Source organism: Lepus europaeus, chromosome 18 (genome assembly GCF_033115175.1).
Source record: "Lepus europaeus isolate LE1 chromosome 18, mLepTim1.pri, whole genome shotgun sequence".
Lineage (NCBI taxonomy): Eukaryota > Metazoa > Chordata > Mammalia > Lagomorpha > Leporidae > Lepus > Lepus europaeus.
The window spans coordinates 46,841,153-46,864,995 of NC_084844.1; the positions used below are offsets into that span (position 1 = coordinate 46,841,153).

At 43.9% G+C, this 23,843-nt stretch overlaps 1 protein-coding gene across 6 annotated transcripts in view; it reads right to left on the minus strand.

The window, feature by feature from the left end:
• SMYD4 (SET and MYND domain containing 4) overlaps window positions 1–23,843 on the minus strand; it is a 62,607-nt gene that overhangs the window by 25,271 nt on the left and 13,493 nt on the right. For 4 of the 6 annotated variants that reach the window (XM_062175402.1, XM_062175403.1, XM_062175400.1 and 1 more), the window contains one exon: window positions 5,885–6,029. The exons of the other annotated variants lie outside the window; for them this stretch is intronic. In XM_062175402.1, coding sequence (XP_062031386.1) covers window positions 5,885–6,029 — 145 coding nt within the window. The remainder of the gene's footprint in view (window positions 1–5,884; window positions 6,030–23,843) is intronic. 6 annotated transcript variants of the gene reach the window in all.

The following is a 23,843-nucleotide window of genomic DNA, read 5'->3' on the forward strand; positions in this document are numbered from 1 at the left end:
AAATTTATGAAAGAAAAAACACAAATAATTATCAATACATAGAAAATGGTAAGTTTATATATGGATATACATGGATATGAAAGTGAAAGCAAAATAAGGCACTTTTTACCATAAAATTGGCAAGGATTAGTAATAACCATAAACGTGGCATCTCAAATCATTGGAGAAAAGATGGCTATTATTCAATGAGAAAAAAACTACAGTTGGCTCTGATAAATCTTTCACTGGATAAATTCCAAAAAAGTTGAACTCTTAAAAGTAAGAAATGAGGGGCTAGTGTTGTGGCTTAGGGGGATTAAGCTGCTACCTGTGACACCAGCATTCCATATAGGTGTCAGTTCAAGTCCCAGCTGCTCTACTTCTTCTTTTTTTCTTTTTGACAGGCAGAGTTAGACAGTGAGAGAGAGAGACAGAGAGAAAGGTCTTCCTTCCGTTGGTTCACCCCCTAAATGGCCGCTACAGCCAGCGTGCTGCACCAATCCGAAGCCAGGAGCCAGGCGCTTCCTCCTGGTCTCCCATGTGGGTACAGGGGCCCAAATACTTGGGCCATCCTCCACTGCCCTCCTGGGCCACAGCAGAGAGCTGGACTGGAAGAGGAGCAACCAGGACCAGAACCCAGTGTCCTTGTGGGATGCCGGTGCCACAGGCAGAGGATTAACCAAATGTGCCACTGCGCCAGCCCCCAGCTGCTCCACTTCTGATCCAACTCTCTGCTAAAGCCCTGGGGAAAGCAGTTGAAGATGGCCGAAGTGCTGTGGCCCCTGCCCCAACGTGGAAGACCCAGAAGAAGCTCCTGGCTTCAGTATGGCCCAGCCCTGGCCATTGCCACCATTTGGAGAATGAACCAGCAGGCAGATCTCCCTCTCTGTGTATTTGTCTCTCTGTAACTCTGCCTTTCAAATAAATAAAATAAATCTTAAAACAAAAAGAAAGAAATGAAACTACAGGAACAGTCTAAAGTAATGTTGGAGGAATCTCTAAGTATGGCACACTGGAAGTCACAAAAGATTAAAACATTTGACCTCATAAAAATAAAAAAAATTGGGGTGAGCATCTGGCCTAGCAGATAGGATACCCACATCTCATATTGGTGTGCCTGGGTTCAAGTCCTGGTTCCACTCCTCACAGTTTTTACTAATGTGCAGCCAGTGATGGCTCAAGTACTTGGGCGCCAGTTGCCCATTGCGGGAGACCTGGACTGAGTTCCTGTGTCCTGGCTTTGGCCTGGACCAGCCCCAGCCACTGTGGGCATTTGGAGATTGAACCAGTAGGTGGGAGGAGCTATCTGTCTTTGTCTTTAACTCCCTCTCAAATAAAATTTAAAAAAATTAAAAATTTACTCATAGTAAAAAAAAAAAGTAAAAGCAATATCAAAGGTAAAGATTGAACCAGAAAAACGTATTTGCAAGCCATATTACAGGCAAAGAGCTAATTTGTTTACTTTACCAGAAGTTCCTGGAGATCAACAGGATGACAACCAATAACTCAACAGGAAAATATGCAAATACTGACAGTCCTTAAGGGAATACAAATGACTCTTAAATGTATGAGAAAATGCTCAACCTCAGTTATTATAAACAAAATGCAAATTAAAACTGTACTGAAATGTCATTTTTTTTACCTATCAAATTGGCAAACACAAATAAGTTTAAAAATGCTTACTTTCATTTACTTGAAAGGCAGAGCAACAGAGAGAGAAGAGAGATCAATCCTCTATCTGTGGGTTCACTCCCCAAATGTTGCAACAGCCAGGGCTGGGCCAGGCCAAAACCAGAACCCAGATCTCCAACTAGATGCACTATGTGGGTGGCAAAGACCCAAATCCTTGCGCCTCCTATGATGTATTAGCAAGAAGCTGGACTGGAAGTGAAGTACCCATGACTTAAACCAGCATGTTGATATGGGACACGGGAATCTCAAACAGTGGTTTAACCTATTACACCACAATGGCCATCCTAGAAAAACAAATTTTTAAAAAAGATTTATTATTATTTATTTGAAAGGCAGAGTTACAGAGAGGCAGAGGCAGAGGCAGAGAAAGAGAGAGAGAGAGAGAGAGAGAAGTCTTCCATCTGCTGGTTTACTCCCCTACTGGCTGCAATAGCCAGAGCTGCACAGATTCGAAACCAGGAGCCAGGAGCTTCCTCCGGGTCTTCCCATGCAGGTGCAGGGGCCCAAGAACTTGGGCCATCTTCCGCTGCTTTCCCAGGACATAGCAGAGAGCTGGATCAGAAGTGGAGCAGCCAGGACTCAAACCAGTGCCCATATGGGATGCTGGCATTGCAGGCGGCGTCTTTATCCATTATGCCACAGCTCCAGACCCCAAAAATAAAATTGATAGCATATCAAGTTGGCAATGGAGAGGGATAATGGACATCCTCACTATGTTGCCAGTGGGATTATAAATTGGTCTCATGACTATAGAAGGCATTTTAGCAATATACATAAAAATTTTATATATTTTTTGTACATACATAAAAATCTCCATTGACCCAGTAATTCTTATTTTAGGAATTTATCCTATAGATAAGTGAAAAATGATAAACATACTAAGTTTCTCATTATAGAATTACTATTTTTTTTATTCTTGAAATTTATTTGAGAGGCAGAGATAGAGAGAGGATGCTCCCACCTGTTGGTTTACTCCCCAGATACCTGCAACAGCCAGGACTGGGCTGGGCTTGGAACCAGGAGCCAGACCCAGAACCAGGCACTCTGATGTGGGATGTGGTTGTCTTAACTACTGAGCTAAACACCTGCTGTCATAGACTTATTTGAAACAGCAAAACTTGGGAAACAACTTAAATATTGCTCTATAGGATGTTTTTTTATAACCCTGGTTAAATAAATGAGGGAACACCCATTTAGAATAACACAGTCGTAAGAAGAATGAGGAAGCTCTCTATGCACCTCTGCGGAATGAGCTTGAAACTACCACTGTCGAGTGAAAAGAGCACGGTGGTGGGCCATGTATGGAATGTGTATGCATATGCTTGAAACATCTCTGGAAAGGTACCGTTGATGAGCGGGCTGGGAAATAGGGTAGTTCGGGGCACAGGAAGTTGAAGGGGCAAAGCTAGGGGCAGGCATTGAATTCTCTTGCGACTTTTAAAATTGAACTATGTCCTATTCACAAACAAATAGATAGAATAATGAAAGTTCCATACCAGCCAGTCTGCTTAGGATATGGAGAAACAAGCATGCCCATACTCTGCCTGAGGGAGGTTAACTAGTTCTTTCCTGGAGAACTCAGCGTCAATGCCAAAGGCCTGAAAAAGCATCCATTCCCCTCGACCCAGCAGTTTATTCAATTTATCCTGCGAAATGACTCAGGTATACAAATATCTACATGGAAGATGGTTGTGGTAACATTATGATACCAAGCAATTTGCCAACAGGAGATGTAAAATCAAGAACAGTTCCTCCTATTACAGGAACACTGAGCCCGTGGTGGAAAATCATGTTCTAGCGGAAAACCTAATAACATGAGCAAATGGGCACAATAAATTGTTGAGGAGGGAAAAAGCAGGCTACAAAACAGTAAGTGCAGCATTAGCCCTATTTTGTAAAAGAAAAACACATTTTCAGAGAAAAAAGTCTGGCTGGCTGGGTATAAGCAAAAATGTTAACAGTGTCTATCATGGGTTATGAGATCTTTTTTTTTTTTCACTCTTTATGCTTCTCTATATTTTCCAAAGTAACATACACGACTTTCATAATCAGACAAAACAACAAACATTATTTTTAAAAAGACAGAAAACAGCAGCTTTCCAGAAAATTGCAAAGTAGCAAAATCACCAAAATACCAGCTTCATGAGATAAGGAGGCTCATCTCCCTCCAAATCCAGAGAAAAAACTTCAAGTGATTGATTTATTTATTTGAAAGGCAGTGTGGCACACAGAAAGATCTTCTCTGCCCTGATTCACACTCCCCAGGTGCCCACCATAGCCAGGGCGGAAGCCAGGAGCTCAGAACTCCATCCAGGTCTCCCACGTGGGTGGCAGGGACCCAAGAACGTGAGCCGTCATTGCTGCCTCTCAAGTCCGCATGCGCAGGAAGCTGGACTGGAAAGCAGAGCGAGGACTTGAACCTTGGCACTCTGATGTGGGCAGCAGGTGCTCCAAAGGATGGCACTGCTACTGTGTCACAACACCCACCCCTAACAGATAAAGTTTTCTTTTTCTTTTACAATGTATTTCACTTATTTGAAAGGCAGAGTTAGAGAGAGAGAGGAAGAGACAGAGAAATCTTCCATCTGCTGATTTACCATAACAGCTGGAGCTGGGCCAGGCCAAAGCCCAGGAGCTTCTTCCAGGTCTCCCATGTGAATGCAGGGGTCCAGATACTTGGGCCATCTTCTGCTGCTTTTCCAGCCATATTAACAGGGAGCTGGATTGGAACTGAAGCAGCTGGGACACAAACTAGGGCTCACATGCAATGCTGGAGTAGCAGACAGCAGCTTAACCCGCTGTACCACATCGCTGGCCCCTGGAGATAAATCTTAATTTTTTTTGTCGACTTCACTTTTTTTTTTTTAAGGTAAGGGCACTTTTTTTTTTTTTTTTTTTAAGATTTGTTTGTTTATTTTAAAGGCAGAACTACAGAGAGGCAGAGAGAGACAGAGATCTTCCATCCACTGGTTCACTCCCCAAATGGCAGTAACAGCCAGAAATGGGCTGATCTGAAGCCAGGAGCATCTTCTGGGTCTCCCACATTGGTGCAGGGGCCAAAGCACTTGGGCCATTTTCTACTGCTTCCCCAGGCCATAGCAGAGAGCTAGATCAGAAGTGGAGCAGCTGGGTCTTGAACCAGTGCCCATATGGGATGCTGGCACTGCAGGCAGTGGCTTTACCCACTATGCTACAGCACCGGCCCCCTGACTTCACTTTTTATTGTACTTGTTTTCCTTGAACAACTTTTTATGTGATCACATTTATGATGTGCACGCATAAAGCTGAAGAGATTAGCTCTGAAAAATAACTATTAAGCAATTTATCACTAGATCATTACATCTAATGGATTTTAATCCTTCAGCAATCACTAAAGCTTACATTATTTAGCTAAATACTTTGTTGTAACACTACAAAGCAGGGATTTTATCAGTCATACAAGCTGCTGTTGCTAGGTCTGTTAGTTTTTTGAAAATTAACTCCAAAAACTTAAGCATAGGCCTGCTAAAGATACTTTTCAAACTTCCATTCATTCTTTTAATGCACAAGACCACAGACCTGTTGCAAGAACTAATAGATTCTTGCCTTTAAGTCCATATAAATTTCTTCAAGGCTATGGGATGAAGTTTCTCAAGGGATATTGTTCTATTTCCTACAATGGAAAACAGGAGCAGGAGTAACAATCTGCTCCATTTTTCTTTTGGAAAGAAATCTTTTTTTTTTTTTTTAAAGATTTACTTATTTATTTGTTTGAAAGGCAGAGTGGGGGGCTGGTGCTGAGGCATAGCAGGTAAAACCACCACGTGCAGTGCCGGCATCCCATATGGGCACCGGTTCGAGATCCAGCTGCTCCACTTCCAAGCCAACTCCATGCTAATGTACCTGGGAAGACAGTACATGATAACCCAATTACTTGGGCCCCTGTCACCCAAGCAAGAGACTCAGATGGAGTTCCAATCTCCTGGTTGTAGCCATTTGGGGAATAAACCAGCAGATGGAAGCTCTCTCTTTTTCTCTCTTTGTTTGTAACTCTGCCTTTCAAATAAATGAAATGAATCTTTTTTTAATAATAAATAAAAAGAGAATGCTGCCCGTTTTCAAACCCAATCCACAAATGAGAGAGACAGAGAGAACGCTGGCTACGAAGTTTAGCAATATGGCCCTCGCTTCCAAAGACATGCTTTGTTAAACTGCTGGGCTGGGAGCCTCTTACCTTAGAGTACAGCACTGCAGCCCCTGTGTAGTCTTTCTCCTGGAATTTTTTGTTTCCTTCTTCTCTGTAGAAAAGGGGAGCACCAGGGTCCTTTCCCACGAAGTAACCTCTAGAGAGGCTTTTTAAAAACATCTCATCCTCAGGTCTCCATGGAGCAAGAAGGAAAATTTAAAAAGTAGAAATGTGTTATTTCAAGGAAAGCTCCAAACCACTGCACTTGAAACAAGAATGTGGGCCCCAGGACCAGCACTGTGATGGGTGAAGCCACCGCCTGCAGTGCCAGCATCCCATATGGGCGCTGGTTTGAGTCCCAGCTGCTCCACTTCTGATCCAGCTCCCTGCTATGGCCTGAAAGCAGTGGAAGATGGCCTGAGTCCTTGGGCCCTTGCACCCGTGTGAAGCTCCTGGCTTCATATCAGCCCAGCTCTGGCCATTGTGGCCATTTCAGGAGTGAACCAGCAGATGGAAGATCCTTCTCTGCCTCTGACTCTCTGTTGACTCTGCCTTTCAAATAAACAAATCAATCTCAATCTGTAAAAAAAAAAAAAAAAAAAAAAAGAATGTGGGCCCCAGAGTACTGGAGCATGGGAAGCTGTACCAACTGGGTAATGCGTGGTCTCAGAGACTAGGGATCCAAATTTCTATTCAGAGCACAGGGTACTAATTTTTAAATTCTGTATCTCATAATTACTGGCCAACAAACCAGGCCTTAGACTGTTCAGCATAAAGGAGCTTGGAGGGTGGACTTTGGAATAGCAGTTAAGCCAACTCTTGGGACACCTGCATCCCATATCAGAGTGCCTGGTTTGAATCCTGGATCTGCTGCTGACTCCAGCCTCCCGCTAAGGTGTGGGGAGGCAGAAGGTGGTGGCTCAAGCACCTAGATCCTTGCCACTCATGTGGAAGACCTGGATGAGCTTTGGGTTCTCAGCTTCAGCCTGCTCCAGCTCTAGCTGTTGTGGGCATCTGGGGGGTAAGTCAGGAAATGAAAGATTTCTGTCTCTCTAATTTTCAAAAAGACTGAAAATAAAAGTTTTTTTAAAAGATTTATTTATTTAAAAGGCAAAGTTAGAGAGAGACAGAGACAGAGATAGTGAGAGATCTTCCATTCACTGGCTCACTCCCCAAAATGGCTGCAACGGCCAGAGCTGGGCCGATCTGAAGCCAGGAGCTTCTTCCAGGTCTCCCACATGGAAGCACTTGGGCCATCTTCCACTGCTTTCCCAGGCACATTAGCAGGGAGTTGGATGGAAGCAGAGCAGCCAGGGCTTGAATCGACACCCACATAAGATGTCGGCACTTCAGGTGGCAGCTTTACCCGCTATGCCACAGCGCTGGCCCATGAAAATAAAAGTTTAGAAAAGTGTCTTCTATACTGGGACTTGATATGATACTTCTATGTATGTATATATTGAAATTTTAGAAAAACCAATTTCCTTTGTTTTTTATAAGGTAAAAACAAAGTTAACATCAAATATGACTTCATTAAATATAACACATGAAAAAAATCACAAATAACTCAAAAAACAAAAATTAGCAAAGATTTTATTCAATTTAAAAGGCATGATTGCCTGTTCTAAACTTAATCCTGCAACACTGGTATGCCATAAGAGCTGCTTCAAGTCCTGGCTGCTCCATTTCTGATTCTGTTCCTTTTAATGTGCTTGGAAAAGCAGTGGAAGATGGCCTAAGTGCTTGGGCCCCTGCCATCCATGTGGGAGACCCAAACTAAATTCCAGGCTCCTGACTTCAGTCTGGGGAGTGAATGAGCAGATGGAAGATCTCTCTGTCTCTATGTAACTCTGCCTTTCAAATAAATAAATTAAAAAAAAAAAAAAAAACCACAAAAACTTACTCTCGTCTGGAACACATGATGATGACAACATCCTATGTGTATTCCGTACACCAGAGCCTGTTCTTTTTCTATTTTTGTTTTGTTTTAAATTAGGTTAAACCTGAAAAATCCTAGTTCAAACAAAAAGGTTGTGGGGAATAGGATAATAGTAAAACTCTACTTCTTTAACGACAGATATTCTTTAATCTTAATCCAAAATGATGATGAATGAACGCAATGTTTTGCAATTGTTCTTCAGCGTAATTAAGAACTAAGCTGCAATAATTCATTCTTTTCTTCAGGTACCAAGCTGAACTCTGCAACTGACTCACAGTTTTGAAAAGCAAATGGATGTGCTATCTTCTTTTTTTTCAAATGCTTCAAATTTTCTTCTGGAATGCTGAGATAAAAAATTTGAGCTGGTGAGATGGAATAGTTTTTCTTTTAAAATTTTTCATTGTAGTAAAATACAGAGAACATAGAAGTCATTTTCATCTTTTTTTTAAAGAAGTGATTCCTCCTGTCCAATTGCATTCTTGCTGCAATTACTTCTTTTTAATATTTTAATTTATTTGAAAGGCAGAGTTAGAGGGAGAGAGGGAGAGACAGAGAAAGAAAGAGAGAGATCTTCAATCTATGGTTCATTCCCCAAATGGCTGCCATGGCCAGAGCTGTGCTGGTCCAAGGCCAGGAACCAGGAGTTTCCTCTGGGCCTCCAACGTGAGTGCAGGAGCCCAAGCACTTGGGCCATCTTCTGCTGCTTTCCTAGGCACATTAGCAGGGAGCTGGATTGGAAGTGGGGCAGCTGAGACTCGAACCAATGTCCATATGGGATGCCGGCACTACAGATGGAGATTTAACCTGCTATGCCACAGTGCCAGCCCCTATTTTAGTCTTTTAAAAAAATTGTTTTTGAGAGCTCCCTTCTGCTAGCACACTCCAAATGCCCACAACAGCTGGGGCTTGGGGAGCCCAAAGCCAGGAGGCAGGACTCCAACCCAGGTCTTCTATGTGGGTGGCAGGAATCTGACCACCTGAGCTGTCATTGCTGTCTCCCCGGGTCTGCACCAACAGGAAGTTGGAATCAGGAGCCAGAGCTGGGTTCAAACCTAGGTACTCTGATACAAGCCTTCCAGCTGGTGTCTTAACTGCTAGGCCAGCTGTCTACTTCATTTTAGTCATTTTTAAGTGTACAGTTCAGAGGCATCAAATACATTCACTACATTGTGCAACCACTGCACTGTTTTTGGAACCTTTTCATCATGCCTAAATGAAACTCTACGCGTCACACAGAAACTCTTCATTTCCCCTGTGCCCACCCCGCGGTAGCCTACCCTGCTTCTTTGAATGCCTCTCCTAGGCACCTTATGAATAGAATTAGACAAATATAATGGTCCCTTTGTGTGTGGTTTCTTTGATTTGGTAAAAACTGTTGAAGTTTCATGCATGCTGCAGCACGTACAAGAATTTCACCCTGGGGCCGGTATTGTGGCATAGTAGGCAAAGCTGCTATGTGCAGCACTGCCATCCCATGTGGGCATCGGTTCGAGTCCTGGCTGCTCACTTCTGATCCAGCTCCCTGCTAATGCACCTGGGAAAGCAGCAGAACATGGCCCAAGTCCTTGAGCCCCTGCACTCATGTGGGAGATTTGAAGGAAACTCCTGGCTCCTGGCTTTAGCCTGGCCCAGTCCTGGTTGTTGCCACCGTTTGGGGGAGTGAACCAGCAGATGGAAGATCTCTCTCTTTCCCTCACTCTCTCTGCCTTTCAAAATAAGTAACAATAATAAGAAAAAAGAATTTCCCTCCTAAAATAAACAAAAAATAAGAAGAAAAGGAATTTTACTCCTTTTTATGCTGCGTAATTTCTCACAATTTGTGTATCTCTTCATCCACTGAAGGGCATTTGAGTTGCCTCAACTTTTGGCTATTGTGAATAATGATGTTATGAATACTGGTGTGCAAACATCTGCTCAAGTCCTGCTTTTAGTGCTTTTGGGTACCAAACTCAGAAACGGAACTTCTAGACTGTCTGGTAACCCTAGGGTTAATTTTTGAGCAACTGCTATATCATTTTTCACAGTGGCTGTGTCATTTTACATTCCTACCAGCAATGCACAAGGGTTCTAACTTCTCCACAACCTCTCTGACACATGTCATTTTTTTTTTTTAATTTATTTTAAAGGGCAGTGAGAGCAAGAGAGACAGAGACAAAACAGGGACAGAGAGAGGTATCTCCTATTTGTTGGTTTCCTCTTTGCAAATGCCCAAGGGGCTGAAGCTGGGAGCGTTAGCAAGGGTGGTAGGAATCCAACTCCTTGAGCCACCACTGCTGTCCCAGAGTCCACACCAGGAAGCTGGGATCGTGGGATCAGGAGTCGGAGCCAGGAACCAAACATAAGCAGTCTGATGTGGGGGGAAGCTGGCATCTGAACAGGTGTTAACCAGGAGGTCAAACATCTGCCACTAAAATGTCTTTTATGTAATTTTCTTATCCCAATCCAGGATCAAGGTTCTGATATACTGAATTCAGTTGTAATTTTTTTGAGACAGTCTTGTAAGTTTTTTTGTTTTTCCTAAGTAACTTTTTTGAAGACACAAGGCCAGGAAAATGTTCTACCTTCTGATTTTGTTTCCTCATAATTCAGATTAAATTTTTTTTCTTGGTCAAGAATATTACCACAAAGTTAAGTGTGTATGTGGCTGTCCTGGGTATCTGTGGGGGACTGGTTCCAGGACCCTCAGAGATCTCAAAATACAGGATGCTCAAGTTTCTTGTGTAAAGTGGGGCAGTCCTTGCATATAACTTTCACCATCCTCTAGTACTTCAAACCATCTCCAGATTACTTACAATACCTATTCAAGGCTGTTTCGAAAAGCTCATGGAAAATGGCACTAAAAGATGAGTTTATTTTGGTGTAGACATTTTGAGGGGTGGGCACTGTGGCGCAGGTTAAGCTGCCACATGGGACACCCACGTCTCAGAGTGTCAGGGACTGAGTCTTGCCTGGGCTTCCCATCCAGCTTCCGGTGTATGCGCACCCAAGGGGGCAGCAAGTGACGGCTAAAGCACTTGGCTCCCTCCCACTCATGTGGGAGACCCAGATGGAGTTCTAGGCTCCTGGCTTCGGCCTGGCCCAGCCCTCACTGTTGCAGGAATTAGGGGAGTGAACAATGGGTAGGACAACTTCCTTTCTCCTTCTGTCACTTTGTGTTTCACATAAATAAAAATAAACAAACTTAAAAATATTTGAAATCCAGGCATAGGCAGGGTCTTCAAAACATTCATGAAAAATGTGTACTATGAAAAACTAGGCATGGATTTCAGAATTGTGCATAGAAGCTGCACACATCCTCTCAGATGTTTTAAATCATCTCTAGATGACTTATAATACCTAATACAATATATTTAGGGGTTGGCGCTGTGACACAGCGGGTTATAGCCCCGGCCTGCAGCACTAGCATCCCATATCTGCACTGTTTTGAGTCCTAGCTGCTCCTCTTCCAATCCAGTTCTCTGCTATGGTCTGGAAAAGCAGTAGAAGATGGCCCAAGTGCTTGGGCCCCTGCATCCATGTGGGAGACCTGGAAGAAGTTCCTGGCTCCTGGCTTTGGACCCGCTCAGCCTTGGCCATCACAGCCATTTGGGGAGTGAACCAGTGGATGAAAGATTTTCTCTGTCTCTACTTCTTTCTGTAACTCTGCCTTTCAAATAAATATAATAAATCTTTAAGAAAAACCCAATATATTTATAGAAATATAAATATTTGTGATACTATATTATTTAGGGAATTATGACAAGAAAGCAAGTCTATGTACAGTACTAGTGAAATTTTTAAAAAAAGATTTATTTATTTGAAAGGTAGAAAAGAAGAGAGAGAGAGATGTCTTCCACCTGCTGGTTCACTCCCCAAATGGTGGCAGTGGCTAGGGCTGGGCCAGGTCAAAGGCAAGAGCCTGGAACACCATCTGGGTCTCCCACGTGGGTGCAGGCGCCAAGCACTTGGACTACCCTCTGCTGCATTCCTAGCAACATTAGCAGGAAGCTGGAATGGAAGTGGAGTGTTGAGACTGGAACTGGCACTCTGATGTGGGACGCTGGTGTTGTAAGAGCGGCGTAACATGCTTCACTACAACGTGGGCTTCTATTTTCATTTTATTTGAAACATAAATACAGAGACAGACACAGATCTTCCACCTGCCGGTTCACCACCAAATGGCTCCAACAAAGCCAGGAGCCTAGAACTCCATCTGTCACCTGCTGCCTCCCAGGGTGTGTATTAGAAGGAAGCTGGAGTGGAAGCAGAACAGCCAAGATTCCAATCAGGTACTCGGATATGGGAGGAAGGCAACCCACGTGGTGACCTAACCACTATGCCTCACTCCCACCCTACGTTGCCCTAACTCAGGTTAGTAGCAGCCTCTTGAATTGGCTCCTGTGATGTTTTTATATAAACCCATCAGTGTGTGAGTACTTCCCTGTTTTCTGCACAGCAAGGGACTCCCGTCCAATCAGCACAAAGTCAAAACGATGAGTGCAGCCGTGAGAGCGGCCTCTAGGTTTCAGCTGCAGGGAGGCGAGGGGAGTGGGGGACCCCTTTGTCTCAGAAGGTTTTCAAAGGTGATGAAAGGATCTATTTTTGGGGAACATTCCTCAAAGACTATAAATCGGCAAGAAAGAAAAGTGTATGCTTGGCTTTAAACTTTAAAGGTCTAAAATTCATACTTCCATTTAATAGGCATGCATATGGAGATTAGAAGCTTAAATCTTTTTTGGTCCTGTTTAGATTGTGATTTAACAGTCTTATAAACAGCAAACTGAGCTGATTTTTTGTTTAAAAGAAATTTATTGATTGATTTGAAAGGGAGAGAGATGGAGGGAGAGGGAATGAGCTCCCACCTGCTGGTTCGCTATCCAAATGCCCACAGTGGTGGGGGCAGCAAAGCCAAGAGCTAGCCTAATCCAGGTCTCGCACAAGGGTGGTACAAACTCAATCACTTGAGCTATCACTGCTGTCTCCCAGGGTCCAATCAGGAGCCAGAGCCAGGGGTTGAACCCAGGAACTCTGACTTGGGATGCAGGTATACTAACCAGCATCATACTCATCCCTGAGTTAACTTACTTTTAAATATAGAAGTCTGGGGCTGAATTGGTGAGAGAGACACACAACAAAAATGCAGGTGATTATGAACACCAGGGAAAACAAGAAAGAAAATGTAATTCAAAGCAGGCTGCGTGGCTCATGTGAGTAATATTTACACAGACCTAGGAATATATGCGCTGAATGTTGGTTTAACCAATCTAATATTCTATCAGTTGTATTTTGTCATAAATTATAAAACAGTGATACAAGAGAAGAGGTTTTGAAAACAGTATTCACCTGCGATATGGAGATAAGACAGTCAAATTTACATCTAAAACTGAAATCTCAAGAAAGAGCCATGTCAGCATACTGTTTAGAAATATGAGATTATACAAGAAACAGAATCATGTAGAACAAGCTGTCTCCAAGGAACAGGGGTCAGGAACAATGAAGAGTGAGACACAGGGCTGCTGTTTTTGCTTATGAGCTTTGAAGTATTATTTGACTTCTTAAACCTTGTATGCATATTATTCTGATACAAAATCAAATTAAGGAAACCATTTCCACTGAATAAGGCACTGGGTCTGCATGGTTTTACAGGATTTTTCCACCTGTCTTTGAGAACCATGGTGCCCATTCCTTATATAAACTATTCAGAGCATAGAAAAAAATGAGAGGGCACCACAACCCTCATACCAAGAACTGACAAAGAGCATAAAAAACATACAAGTTAATATCATATGTAACATAGATACAAAAACTAAAAATAATGTTAGCAAATTGAATCTAGAATGTGTCAAAAGAATGATAAATTATAATCAAGCACAGGGTTTATCACTCAAATACTTCGATTACAATAAATTTGCTGATGTAAATGCTGCATTAACAGATTGAAAGAGAAAAAGAAGGGGCGAGTATTTGGTTCATCTGAGTGTGTGGGTCCAAGCCTCTGCTTCAGATTCAACTTCCTGCCAATGTGCTTGGGAAGCAGTTGGTGCTGGCTCCAGTATTTGGGTTCCTGCCACCCATGCGGGAGATCTAGATGGAATTTCTGATTCTTGGATTCAGCCTGGTACAATACTGGCTGTTGCAGCCATTTGAGAAGTGAACTTTTGGGTGGAAGATCTCTGTCTCTGTCTCTCTTCCGTCTTTCAAATAAACAAATAAAACTTTAAATAAATAGAAAAATTTTAAAAAGAAAAAATGTATTAAAAGACTATTTGATAGGGCCAGTGCCATGGCTCACTAGGCTAATCCTCCGCCTGTGGCGCTGGCACACCGGGTTCTAGTCCTGGTCGGGGTGCCGGTCCTGTCCCGGTTGCTCCTCTTCCAGTCCAGCTCTCTGCTGTGGCCTGAAGTGCAGTGGAGGATGGCCCAGGTGCTTGGGCCCTGCACCTGCATGGGAGACCAGGGGAAGCACCTGGCTCCTGGCTTTGGATCGGTACAGCGCGCCAGCCACAACACACCGGCCATAGCGGCCACTTGGGGGGGTGAACCAAGGGAAAAAAGAAGACCTTTCTCTCTCTCTCTCACTGTCTAACTCTGCCTGTCAAAAAAAAACCAAAAAAAGTATTTGATAAAATTTAATACTTATTTATGATAGACATTTTAATATTTAAGACTATCAGGCAACTCCCTTAAACCAAAACAGGGTATATTCTACAAACCTATAGTAAATGTCATAAATAACTGTTACTATTCCACATTGTACGAGAGGTCTAATTAATGCTATGAAAATTAAAAAGTGAAATAAAAGGTAAAAATATAAAAATGATTACTATTTTCACACAGTTATTTAAGCTGAAAAACTGAGGCTAGCATTGTGGTGCAGTGGGTTAAGCTGCCAGCTACAACACTGGCATTCAACATGAGCACTGGTTCAAGTCCAGACTGCACTACTTCTTATCCAGCTCCCTGCTAATGCACCTGGGAAAGCAGCAGAAGATGGCTCAAGCGCTTGGGCCCCTGCCACCCATGTGGGAGACCAAAATGGAGTTTCATGCTCCTGGCTTTGGCCTGGCCCAGCCCTGGCTGTTGCAGCCCTTTGGGGAATGAACCAGTGGATGTAAGATCTCTCTCTCTCTCTCTACCTTTTAAGTAAGTAAGTAAATCTTTAAAAAGCAAAACAAAACCTTACAGCAAGTGAGAATAATTGAATAGGAAATGTGTAAGACCCATACAACAAAAGCTATAAAGCTTTACTTAAGGACACAAAAGAAACTAAATAAATGGCAAGACATACCCTTTTCATACATGAAAAAATTTAATATTGTAAAAATGTCAGATCTATCCTAATGAAACTATAAGTCCAACACAATCATAATAAAAAAGCCAACAATTTTTATGGAACTAGACAAGACAATTCTGAAGTCTACATGGGGGAAATATACACAAAATAGCCAACATAATCTTCAAAAAGAACAACGACAGAGGGCAGGCACATGGCTTAGTGGTTATGATGACAGTTAGGAAACCTGGATTCAAGCTTCCTGCTAATGTACATCTTGGGAGGCAGCAGGTGCTGGTTCTACTTGGGTTCCTGTCACCATGTGGGAGATCTAGATTAAGTTTCTGGCTCCTAGCTTCAGCCTGGCTGAGTCCCAGCTGTTGCAGGCATTTAGGAGTGAACCAGGGGCCAGTGCTGAGGCATAGCAGATAAAGCTGCTGCCTGCAGTGCCAGCATCCCACAGGGGTGTCAGTTTGAGGCCCGCATGCTCCACTTCTGATCCAGCTCCCTGTTAATGCACCTGGGAAAGTAGCAGAAGACAGCCCAAGTCCTTGGACCCCTGCACCCATGTGTGAGACCTGGATGAAACACCTGGCTTCAGTCTGGCCCAGCCCTGGCTGTTTTAACCATCTGGGGAGTCATCGGATGAAAGGTCTCTCTCTCTCTCTCTCTCTGCCTCTCCCTCTCTGTAACACTGCCCTTCAAATAAAAAATCTTGGAGCAAATAAAAAAAAGGAGCAAATCAGCAGATGGGAGCTGCCTGCCTCTCAAATAAATAATTAAGGATTTATTTACTTGAAAGGCAGAGCAACATAGAGGGAGGGGGAGGGGATGGGGAGAGGAAGAGGGAAGAGAAATCTGGGGCCAGCACTGTGGCGCAGCGGGTTAATGCCCTGGCCTGAAGCACTGGCATACCATTCGGGCGCCAGTTCAAGACACGGCTATTCTACTTCTGATCCAGCTCTCTGCTATGGCCTGGGAAAACAGTAGAAGATGACCCAAGTCCTTGGGCCCCTGCACCCATGTAGGAGACCAGGAAGAAGCTCCTGGCTCCTGGCTTTGGATCGGTGCAGCTCTGGCTGTTGTGGCCATCTGGGGAGTGAACCATCGGATGGAAGACCTCTCTCTCTCTCTCTCTGCCTCTCCTCTGTGTAACTCTGACTTTCAAATAAATAAATAAATCTTAAAAAAAAAAAAAGAAAAAAGAAAAAGAAAGAAAAATCTGGTTCATTCCCCAATGGCTACAGCCAAGGAGCCTGGAACTCTATCCTGGTCTCCTGCATGGGAGCAGGGGCCCAAGTACTTGAGTCATCATCTGCTGCTTTCCCAGGCGCATTAACAGGAAGTTGGATCAGAAGTGGAGCGGCCAAGATGCCTACCAGAACTCCACTATGGGATGTCAGTATGGCAAGCAGCAGTTTAATTAACTATTCCAATACTGGCCCTTAAATAAAAACTTTAAAAAAGGACAACGTGGGGCTGGTGCTGTGGCACAGCGGGTTAAGTCACTGCCCATGAAGCCAGCATTCCACATGAGCACCAGTTCATGTCCTGGCTGCTCCACTTCTGATCGTTTCCTGCTAATGGTCAAGAAAGGCAGTAGAAAATGGCCCAAGTGCTTGGGCACCTGATAGCCAAAGATCCAAAAGAAGCGATCCAAAAGATGTTCTTGGCTCCTGGCTTTGGCCTGGCCCAGCCTGTATAGGAATTGATCCAGTAGATGGAAGATTACTCTTTTTCTCCATCTCTCCCTCTTCTAACTCTTTCACATAAATACACAAATGCTTAAAAAACAAACAAACAAACAAACAAACAGAAAAAAAGGGACAACGTGTGGGGGCGAGGCCTGCTGGCCAGCAATGCCACATTTGTGCCAGACCTCCCTGCTTCTGAGTGCTCTTTCTTCCACTTCTGGTAAATCTCTGTGGGGAAATACTCGCTGGGGCTGAAACAGAGTTGCCTTCAATTTCACAAAAGGAGCCCCTCGCCATTGGTTGAAGGCACGTGCTTGCGATAAGATAAACTTGGGTTGATCTGAGCCCAACATGGAACCTGTGAAACTCTCCCTGGGGTTATTAAATGACCAGGGTGTGCCCAGGGTTGCACATGGTTACAGTGCCCACTAGATGGAGACCGTTGGACAGATGAAGAAATATAAAATCAGATGACATCCTCTGAACCCCAGGAGACAACCAGCCTGAAAATAGATCTGCTTTTAGACATGCCCGTCTCAGGGCTAGGAATTCATAATCCGAGCTGGGTTCTTGTTACTTGAAACTGGAAGAGTTCTAAAATGATGCTATGAAGTCACAGGAATTAAAACTCTTTGGTTTGGGCACAGATGTAGCATCTAGAAACAAATTTATAGATAAGTGGGAATTTAATTTTTAATAAGTGCATTACTCTGAAGCATTGAGGAAAGGATGGGTCATTCAATAAATGTTGTGGAAAAATTGTCTAGCTGGGGAAAAAGGTTAGACTATATCACACACAAAATGAATTGTACACCTGAAATATGTATGTAATTTTTTAAAGATTTATTTTGAAAGGCGTAGTTACAGAGAGAGAGAGAGAGAGAGAGAGATCTTAAATCCATTGTTTCATTCCCCAAATGGCTGCAAAGGCAGGGATTGGGCCAGACTGAAGACAGAACCCAGGAACTTCATCCAGGTCTTCCACATGGCTGCAGAAGCACAAGCAATTGGGACATTTTCTGCTGCTTTCCCAGGAGCATTAGGAGGGAGCTGCATCGGAAGTGGAGCAGCTGGGACTCAAATATCCCATACGGGATGCTGGCACTGCAGGCAGCAACTTAACCTGCTATGCCAATACTGGCCCCTATGTACATAATTTTTAAAAAGAGATTTATTTATTTGAAACACAGAGTTACAGAGAGGAAGAGATCTTCCACCCATGGGTTTACTTCAGTGACTGCAATGGTCGCGGGCCAGACCAAAGCCAGAAGCCTGAAACTCCACCCCGGTCTCCCACATGGGTGCAGGTGTCCAAGTACTTGGGCCATCTTTTCTTTTCTTTCCTTTTTAAAAGATTTATTTATTTATTTGAAAGGCAGAGTTACAGACAGGCAGAGAGAGAGAGAAGGAGGGGGGGAAGGGAGAGGGAGAGGTAGAGGGAGAGAGGTGTCTTCCATCCACTGGTTCACTCCCCCAGATGGCTCTACTTCCAAACCAGCTCTCTGCTTATGGCCTGGGAAAGCAATGGAAGATGGCCCAAGTCCTTGGGCCCCTGCACCCATGAGGGAGACCTGGAAGAAGCTCCTGGCTCCTGGCTTCAGATTAGCCCAGCTTCAGCTGTTGCAGGGTTTCCCATGTGGGTGACAGGGGCCCAATTACTCAGGCTGTCTTCTGCTGCTTTCCCAGGCCATTAGTAGGGAGCTGGATTGGAAGTGGAACAGACAGGACTTGAATTAATGCCCATGTGGGATGCTGGCATTGGAAGCAGAGGTTTTACACCAGCTCTAGAAGATCTATTTCTGTCACTCTTCCTTTCAAAAAAAAAAGAAGAAAAAGAAAGAAAAAAATGACAGATGTGGTTGTATAAAAGTACACATATATAGGCCGGTGCTGCGGCTTACTAGGCTAATCCTCCGCCTGTGGTGCTGACACCCCGGGTTCTAGTCCTGGTCAGGGCACTGGATTCTGTCCCGGTTGCTCCTCTTCCAGTCCAGCTCTCTGCTGTGGCCTGGGAAGGCAGTGGAGGATGGCCCAAATGCTTGGGCCTTGCACCCACATGGGAGAGACCAGGAGGAAGCACCTGGCTCCTGGCTTCAGATCAGCACAGTGTGCCAGCCACAACGCACCAGCCATAGCGGCCATTTGGGGGGTGAACCAATGGAAAAAGGAAAACCTTTCTCTCTGTCTATCTCTCTCACTGTCTAACTCTGCTTGTCAAAAAAAAAAAAAAAAGTGCACACACATATATACAAGTGTATGCTCAAGTTCCTTACATAAAATGAACTAACTGCATAATTTATGCATACTCTCCCATATACTTTATATCATCTCTAGATTAGTTACAACACCCAATGCAATGTAAATAGGTATTATTCTCTATTGTTCAGGAAATAATGACAAGACAAAGGCCTGAACATGTTCATTACAGATGCAACCACCATAACCCTAACTACACAGTACATGAGCCAGGCCCAAGGCTCACACAAGCCCCTGAGGTGCTGAAGCTCTGGTGGCAGGAAGCTACAGCAGGACACGCCTGCCATGCTACCTCATTGGCATGAATCAGCATAGTGCCTGGCATATGGCAAATTCAAGGGTTTTTTTTTTTTTTTTTTTTACTTTCTTATAAAGAGATTTAATTACTTTTCTGAAAGGCAGAGACACAAAGAATACTTTTAAAAATAATTTGAGGCCAGCACCGTGGCTTAACAGGCTAATCCTCCGCCTTGCGGCGCTGGCACACCGGGTTCTAGTCCCGGTTGGGGCGCCGGATTCTATCCCGGTTGCCCCTCTTCCAGGCCAGCTCTCTGCTATGGCCCGGGAAGGCAGTGGAGGATGGCCCAAGTGCTTGGGCCCTGTACCTGCATGGGAGACCAGGAGAAGCACCTGGCTCCTGGCTTCGGATCAGCGAGATGCGCTGGCCGCAGCGGCCATTGGAGGGTGAACCAACGGCAAAACGAAGACCTTTCTCTCTGTCTCTCTCTCTCACTATCCACTCTGCCTGTCAAAAAAAAAAAAAAAAAAAAAAAAGAAAGGAAAAAATAATAATAATTTGAAAATGTGATTGAATCTGTGTCCATGGACATAGAAAGCCTTTATACAGTGAAAGATACCATAATCAGATTTTAAAAAAGATAAACAGAATAGGAGAAAAACATAGACAGCAAAGAGTTATATAGTCAGACTTCAAAAGATCTCCTGTAAATTAGTAAGAAAAAGACAGCAAAAAAAAAAAGGGGGGAAAGGTCATGCTGAGCAAGTGAGAGAAGAATGGGCTGTAATGTATGAAAAAGAACATTACTACTTTGTAATCAGAAAAATGCAAAGTGTGATTTTTTTTTTTCTTAGGATGAGAAAATTAAAGACTGTTCCTTGACAGTGCTGATGAGGAAGCGGGAAAGTGACTTCCTGTTCATGGTGAATGGGTAAAGCCTTTCGGGAAGGCAACTTGGCAGCACCTGCTCGATTTTCAAGGCTCATAACCACTGAGTGCAGCAATTCCTTGTCTAAGAATCTATCTTAATTTCTTAAATTTGTGTACAAGAACATATGTATCATTCACTATAGCAGTAAAAATGCACACATAAAAAACAATTGAAAATAATTGTCTGCGGCCAACACTGTGGTGCAGCAGGTTAACGCCCTGGCATGAAGCGCTCGCATCCAATATGGGTGCCGGTTCTAGTCCCAGCTGCTCCACTTCCGATCCAGCTTTCTGCTACGGCCTGGGAAAGCAGTAGAAGATGGCCCAAGTCCTTAGGCCCCTGCACCCATGTAGGAGACCAGGAAGAAGCTCCTGGCTCCTGGCCCCTGGCTTCGGATCGGCACAGCTCCAGCCATTGCAGCCAGTTGGGAGCGAACCATCGGATGGAAGACCTCTCTCTCTGCTTCTCTTCTCTCTGTGTAACTCTGACTTTCGAATAAATAAATAAATAAATCTTTAAAAAAAAAAAGGAGGGTTGGCGCTGCAGCTCACTTGGCTAATCCTCTGCCTGTGGCGCTGGCACCCCGGGTTCTAGTCCCGGTTGGGGCACCGGGTTCTGTCCCAGTTGCTCCTCTTCCAGTCCAGCTCTCTGCTGTGGCCCAGGAAGGCAGTGGAGGATGCCCCAAGCTTGGGTCCTGCATCCACATGGGAGACCAGGAGGAAGTACCTGGCTCCTGGCCTAGGATCGGCGCAGCACGCTGGCTGTAGCGGCCTCCTCCCTTCAGAGAAAGGTATCTCCTTCTTTGATGGCCCCGTTCTTTCCACTGGGATCTCACTCGCAGAGATCTTTCATTTAGGTCTTTTTTTTTTTTTTTTTTTTTTTCCAGAGTGTCTTGGCTTTCCATGCCTAAAATACTCTCATGGGCTCTTCAGCCAGATCCGAATGCCTTAAGGGCTGATTCTGAGGCCAGAGTGCTATTTAGGACATCTGCCATTCTATGAGTCTGCTGTGTATCCCGCTTCCCATGTTGGATCGTTCTCTCCCTTTTTGATTCTATCAGTTAGTATTAGCAGACACTAGTCTTGTTTATGTGATCCCTTTGACTCTTAGACCTATCAGTGTGATCAACTGTGAACTGAAGTTGATCACTTGGACTAGTGAGATGGCATTGGTCCATGCCACCATAGCCTTGGCAACTCATGACTAGAGCCTAGGGAGATTACTGACGCCATAAACAAGAGTGTCAAATTGTTAAGTCAGCAACAGGAGTCACTGTGTACTTACGTCTCATGTGGAATCTGTCCTTAATGTGTTGTCCAATGTGAAGTAATGCCATAACTAGTACTGAAACAGTATTTTTACACTATGTGTTTCTGTGTGGGTGCAAACTGATGAAATCCTTACTTAGTATATACTGAATCGATCTTCTGTATATAAAGATAATTGAAAATAAAAAAAAAACCCTTGGTTTTAAATTGGAAATTGCATAGAAAATTAATCAATTTTTAAAAAATATCATGTAGGATCTCTGTCCTTAATGTGCTGTACATTGTAATTTAATGCTATAACTAGTACTCCAACAGTATTTTTCACTTTATGTTGCTATGTGGGTGCAAACTGTTGAAATCTTTACTTAATATATACTAAACTGATCTTCTGTATATAAAGAGAATTGAAAATGAATCTTGATGTGAATGGAAGGGGAGAGGGAGCGGGAAAGGGGAGGGTTGCGGGTGGGAGGGAAGTTATGGAGGGGGGAAAGCCATTGTAATCCATAAGCTGTATTTTGGAAATTTATATTCATTAAATAAAAGTTTAAAAAAAAAAAGAAAGAAAGTAATTGCCCATTGATAGGGAAAGGTGTAACTAAATTGAGTGATGTAAGTACATCAGCAATATCACATGGCTGTTAAGATTAAAATGGGATGTTGAAAATAGCTTTATGGAACAGCATGCACAGTATAACCTAAGAGAATAAAGAAAAAATACTTGGGGCTGACCCTGTGGCGCAGCAGGTTAAAGCCCTGCCTTGCAGTGCCAGCATCTCATATGGGCGCCAGTTCTAGTCCTGGCTGCTCCACTTCAGATCCAGCTCTCTGCTATTGCCTGGGAAAGCAGTAGAAGATGGCCCAAGTCCTTGGGCCCCTGCACCCATGTGGAAGACCTGAAAGAAGCTCCTGGCTCCTGGCTTCAGATCGGCTCAGCTCCAGCGACTGTGGCCATTTGGGAAGTGAACCAGCAGATGGAAGACCTCTCTCTCTGTTTCTACCTCTCTCTGTAACTTTTTCAAATAAATAAAAATAAATCTTTTAAAAAAAAGTCATGAGGGGCCAGCGCCACAGCTCACTTGGTTAATCCTCCGCCTGCGGCACTGGCATCCCATATGGGCATCAGTTCTGGTCTAGGTTGCTCCTCTGGGTCTGAGCTCCTCTAGGAGCTTCTTCTGGGTCTCCCACACGGGTGCAGGGGCCCAAGGACTTGGGCCATCTTCCACTGCTTTCCCAGGCCATAGCAGGGAGCTGGATCAGAAGTGGAGCAGCCAGTCTCAAACCGGCGCCCATATGGGATGCCGGTGCTTCATGCCAGGGCATTAACCTGCTGTACCACAGCGCCAGCCCCTCCTTTTTTTTTTTTTTTTTTTTAAGATTTATTTATTTATTTGAAAGAGTTACACAGAGAAAGGAGAGGCAGAGAGAGAGAGAGAGAGAGAAATAAATAAATAAATCTTAAAAATATAAAAAATTACACAGTTACTGACAAATGTATAAAAAGGACTAGATGGTTACTTAGAGGGCTGGTACTGTGGCATAGCAGTTAAAACTGCTACCTTTGAGGCCAGCATCCCATATGGGCACCGCTTCTAGTCCTGATCGCTTCAATTCCAATCCAGCTTCCTGTTAATGGCCTAGGAAAAGCAGAAAAACATGGCCCAAGTGTTTGGGTCCCTGCATGCACATGGGAGACCCGGAAGAAGCCCCTGGCTGCAGCCTGGCCCAGCCCCGGCCCTCATAGCCACTGGAGAAGTGAACCAGTGGGTAGAGTTCTCTGTAACTCTTTCAAAAACAGAAAAGAAAAGAAAAAGTTACTGTAGTAACTTAGTAACTGTGATTACCTCTGTGAAAGAGTGAGAAGAAGGGTAACAGGGAAACTCATGTTTCATTTTATTAAATATTATTTCAACTTCTTATAATAGAAATGTATTTTTATCTTACATGAATAAATAAGAATAATTAAAAGAGGTATAATCCTACTTGTACCGAATACCTGAACTAGCCAAATCTCAAAACTAAACTCACTTTTTTTTTTTAGATTTATTGTATTTATTTGAAAGGTAGAGTTAGAGAAGGAGAAAGAGAGAGAGGTCTTCTATCAGCTGGTTCACTCCAAAAACTGGCTGCAACCACCGGGGCTGGGCCAGGCCAAAGCCAGGAGCTAGGACCTTCTTTCGGATCTCCCACGTGGGTGTAGGAGCCCAAGGACTTGGGCTGTCTTCCACTGCTTCCCCAGGTGCATCAGCAAGGCGCTGGATAAAGTAGAGCATCCAGGACTTGAACTGGCAACCATATGGGATGCAGGCACTGCAGGCTAGGCTTTAACCTGCTGAGCCACAGCACCGGCCCCTAAACTCATTCTTTATTCAAGTAATATCTGAGTGCCTATTAAGTGGCCACGCACAAGATAAAGATGCCAACCTTGA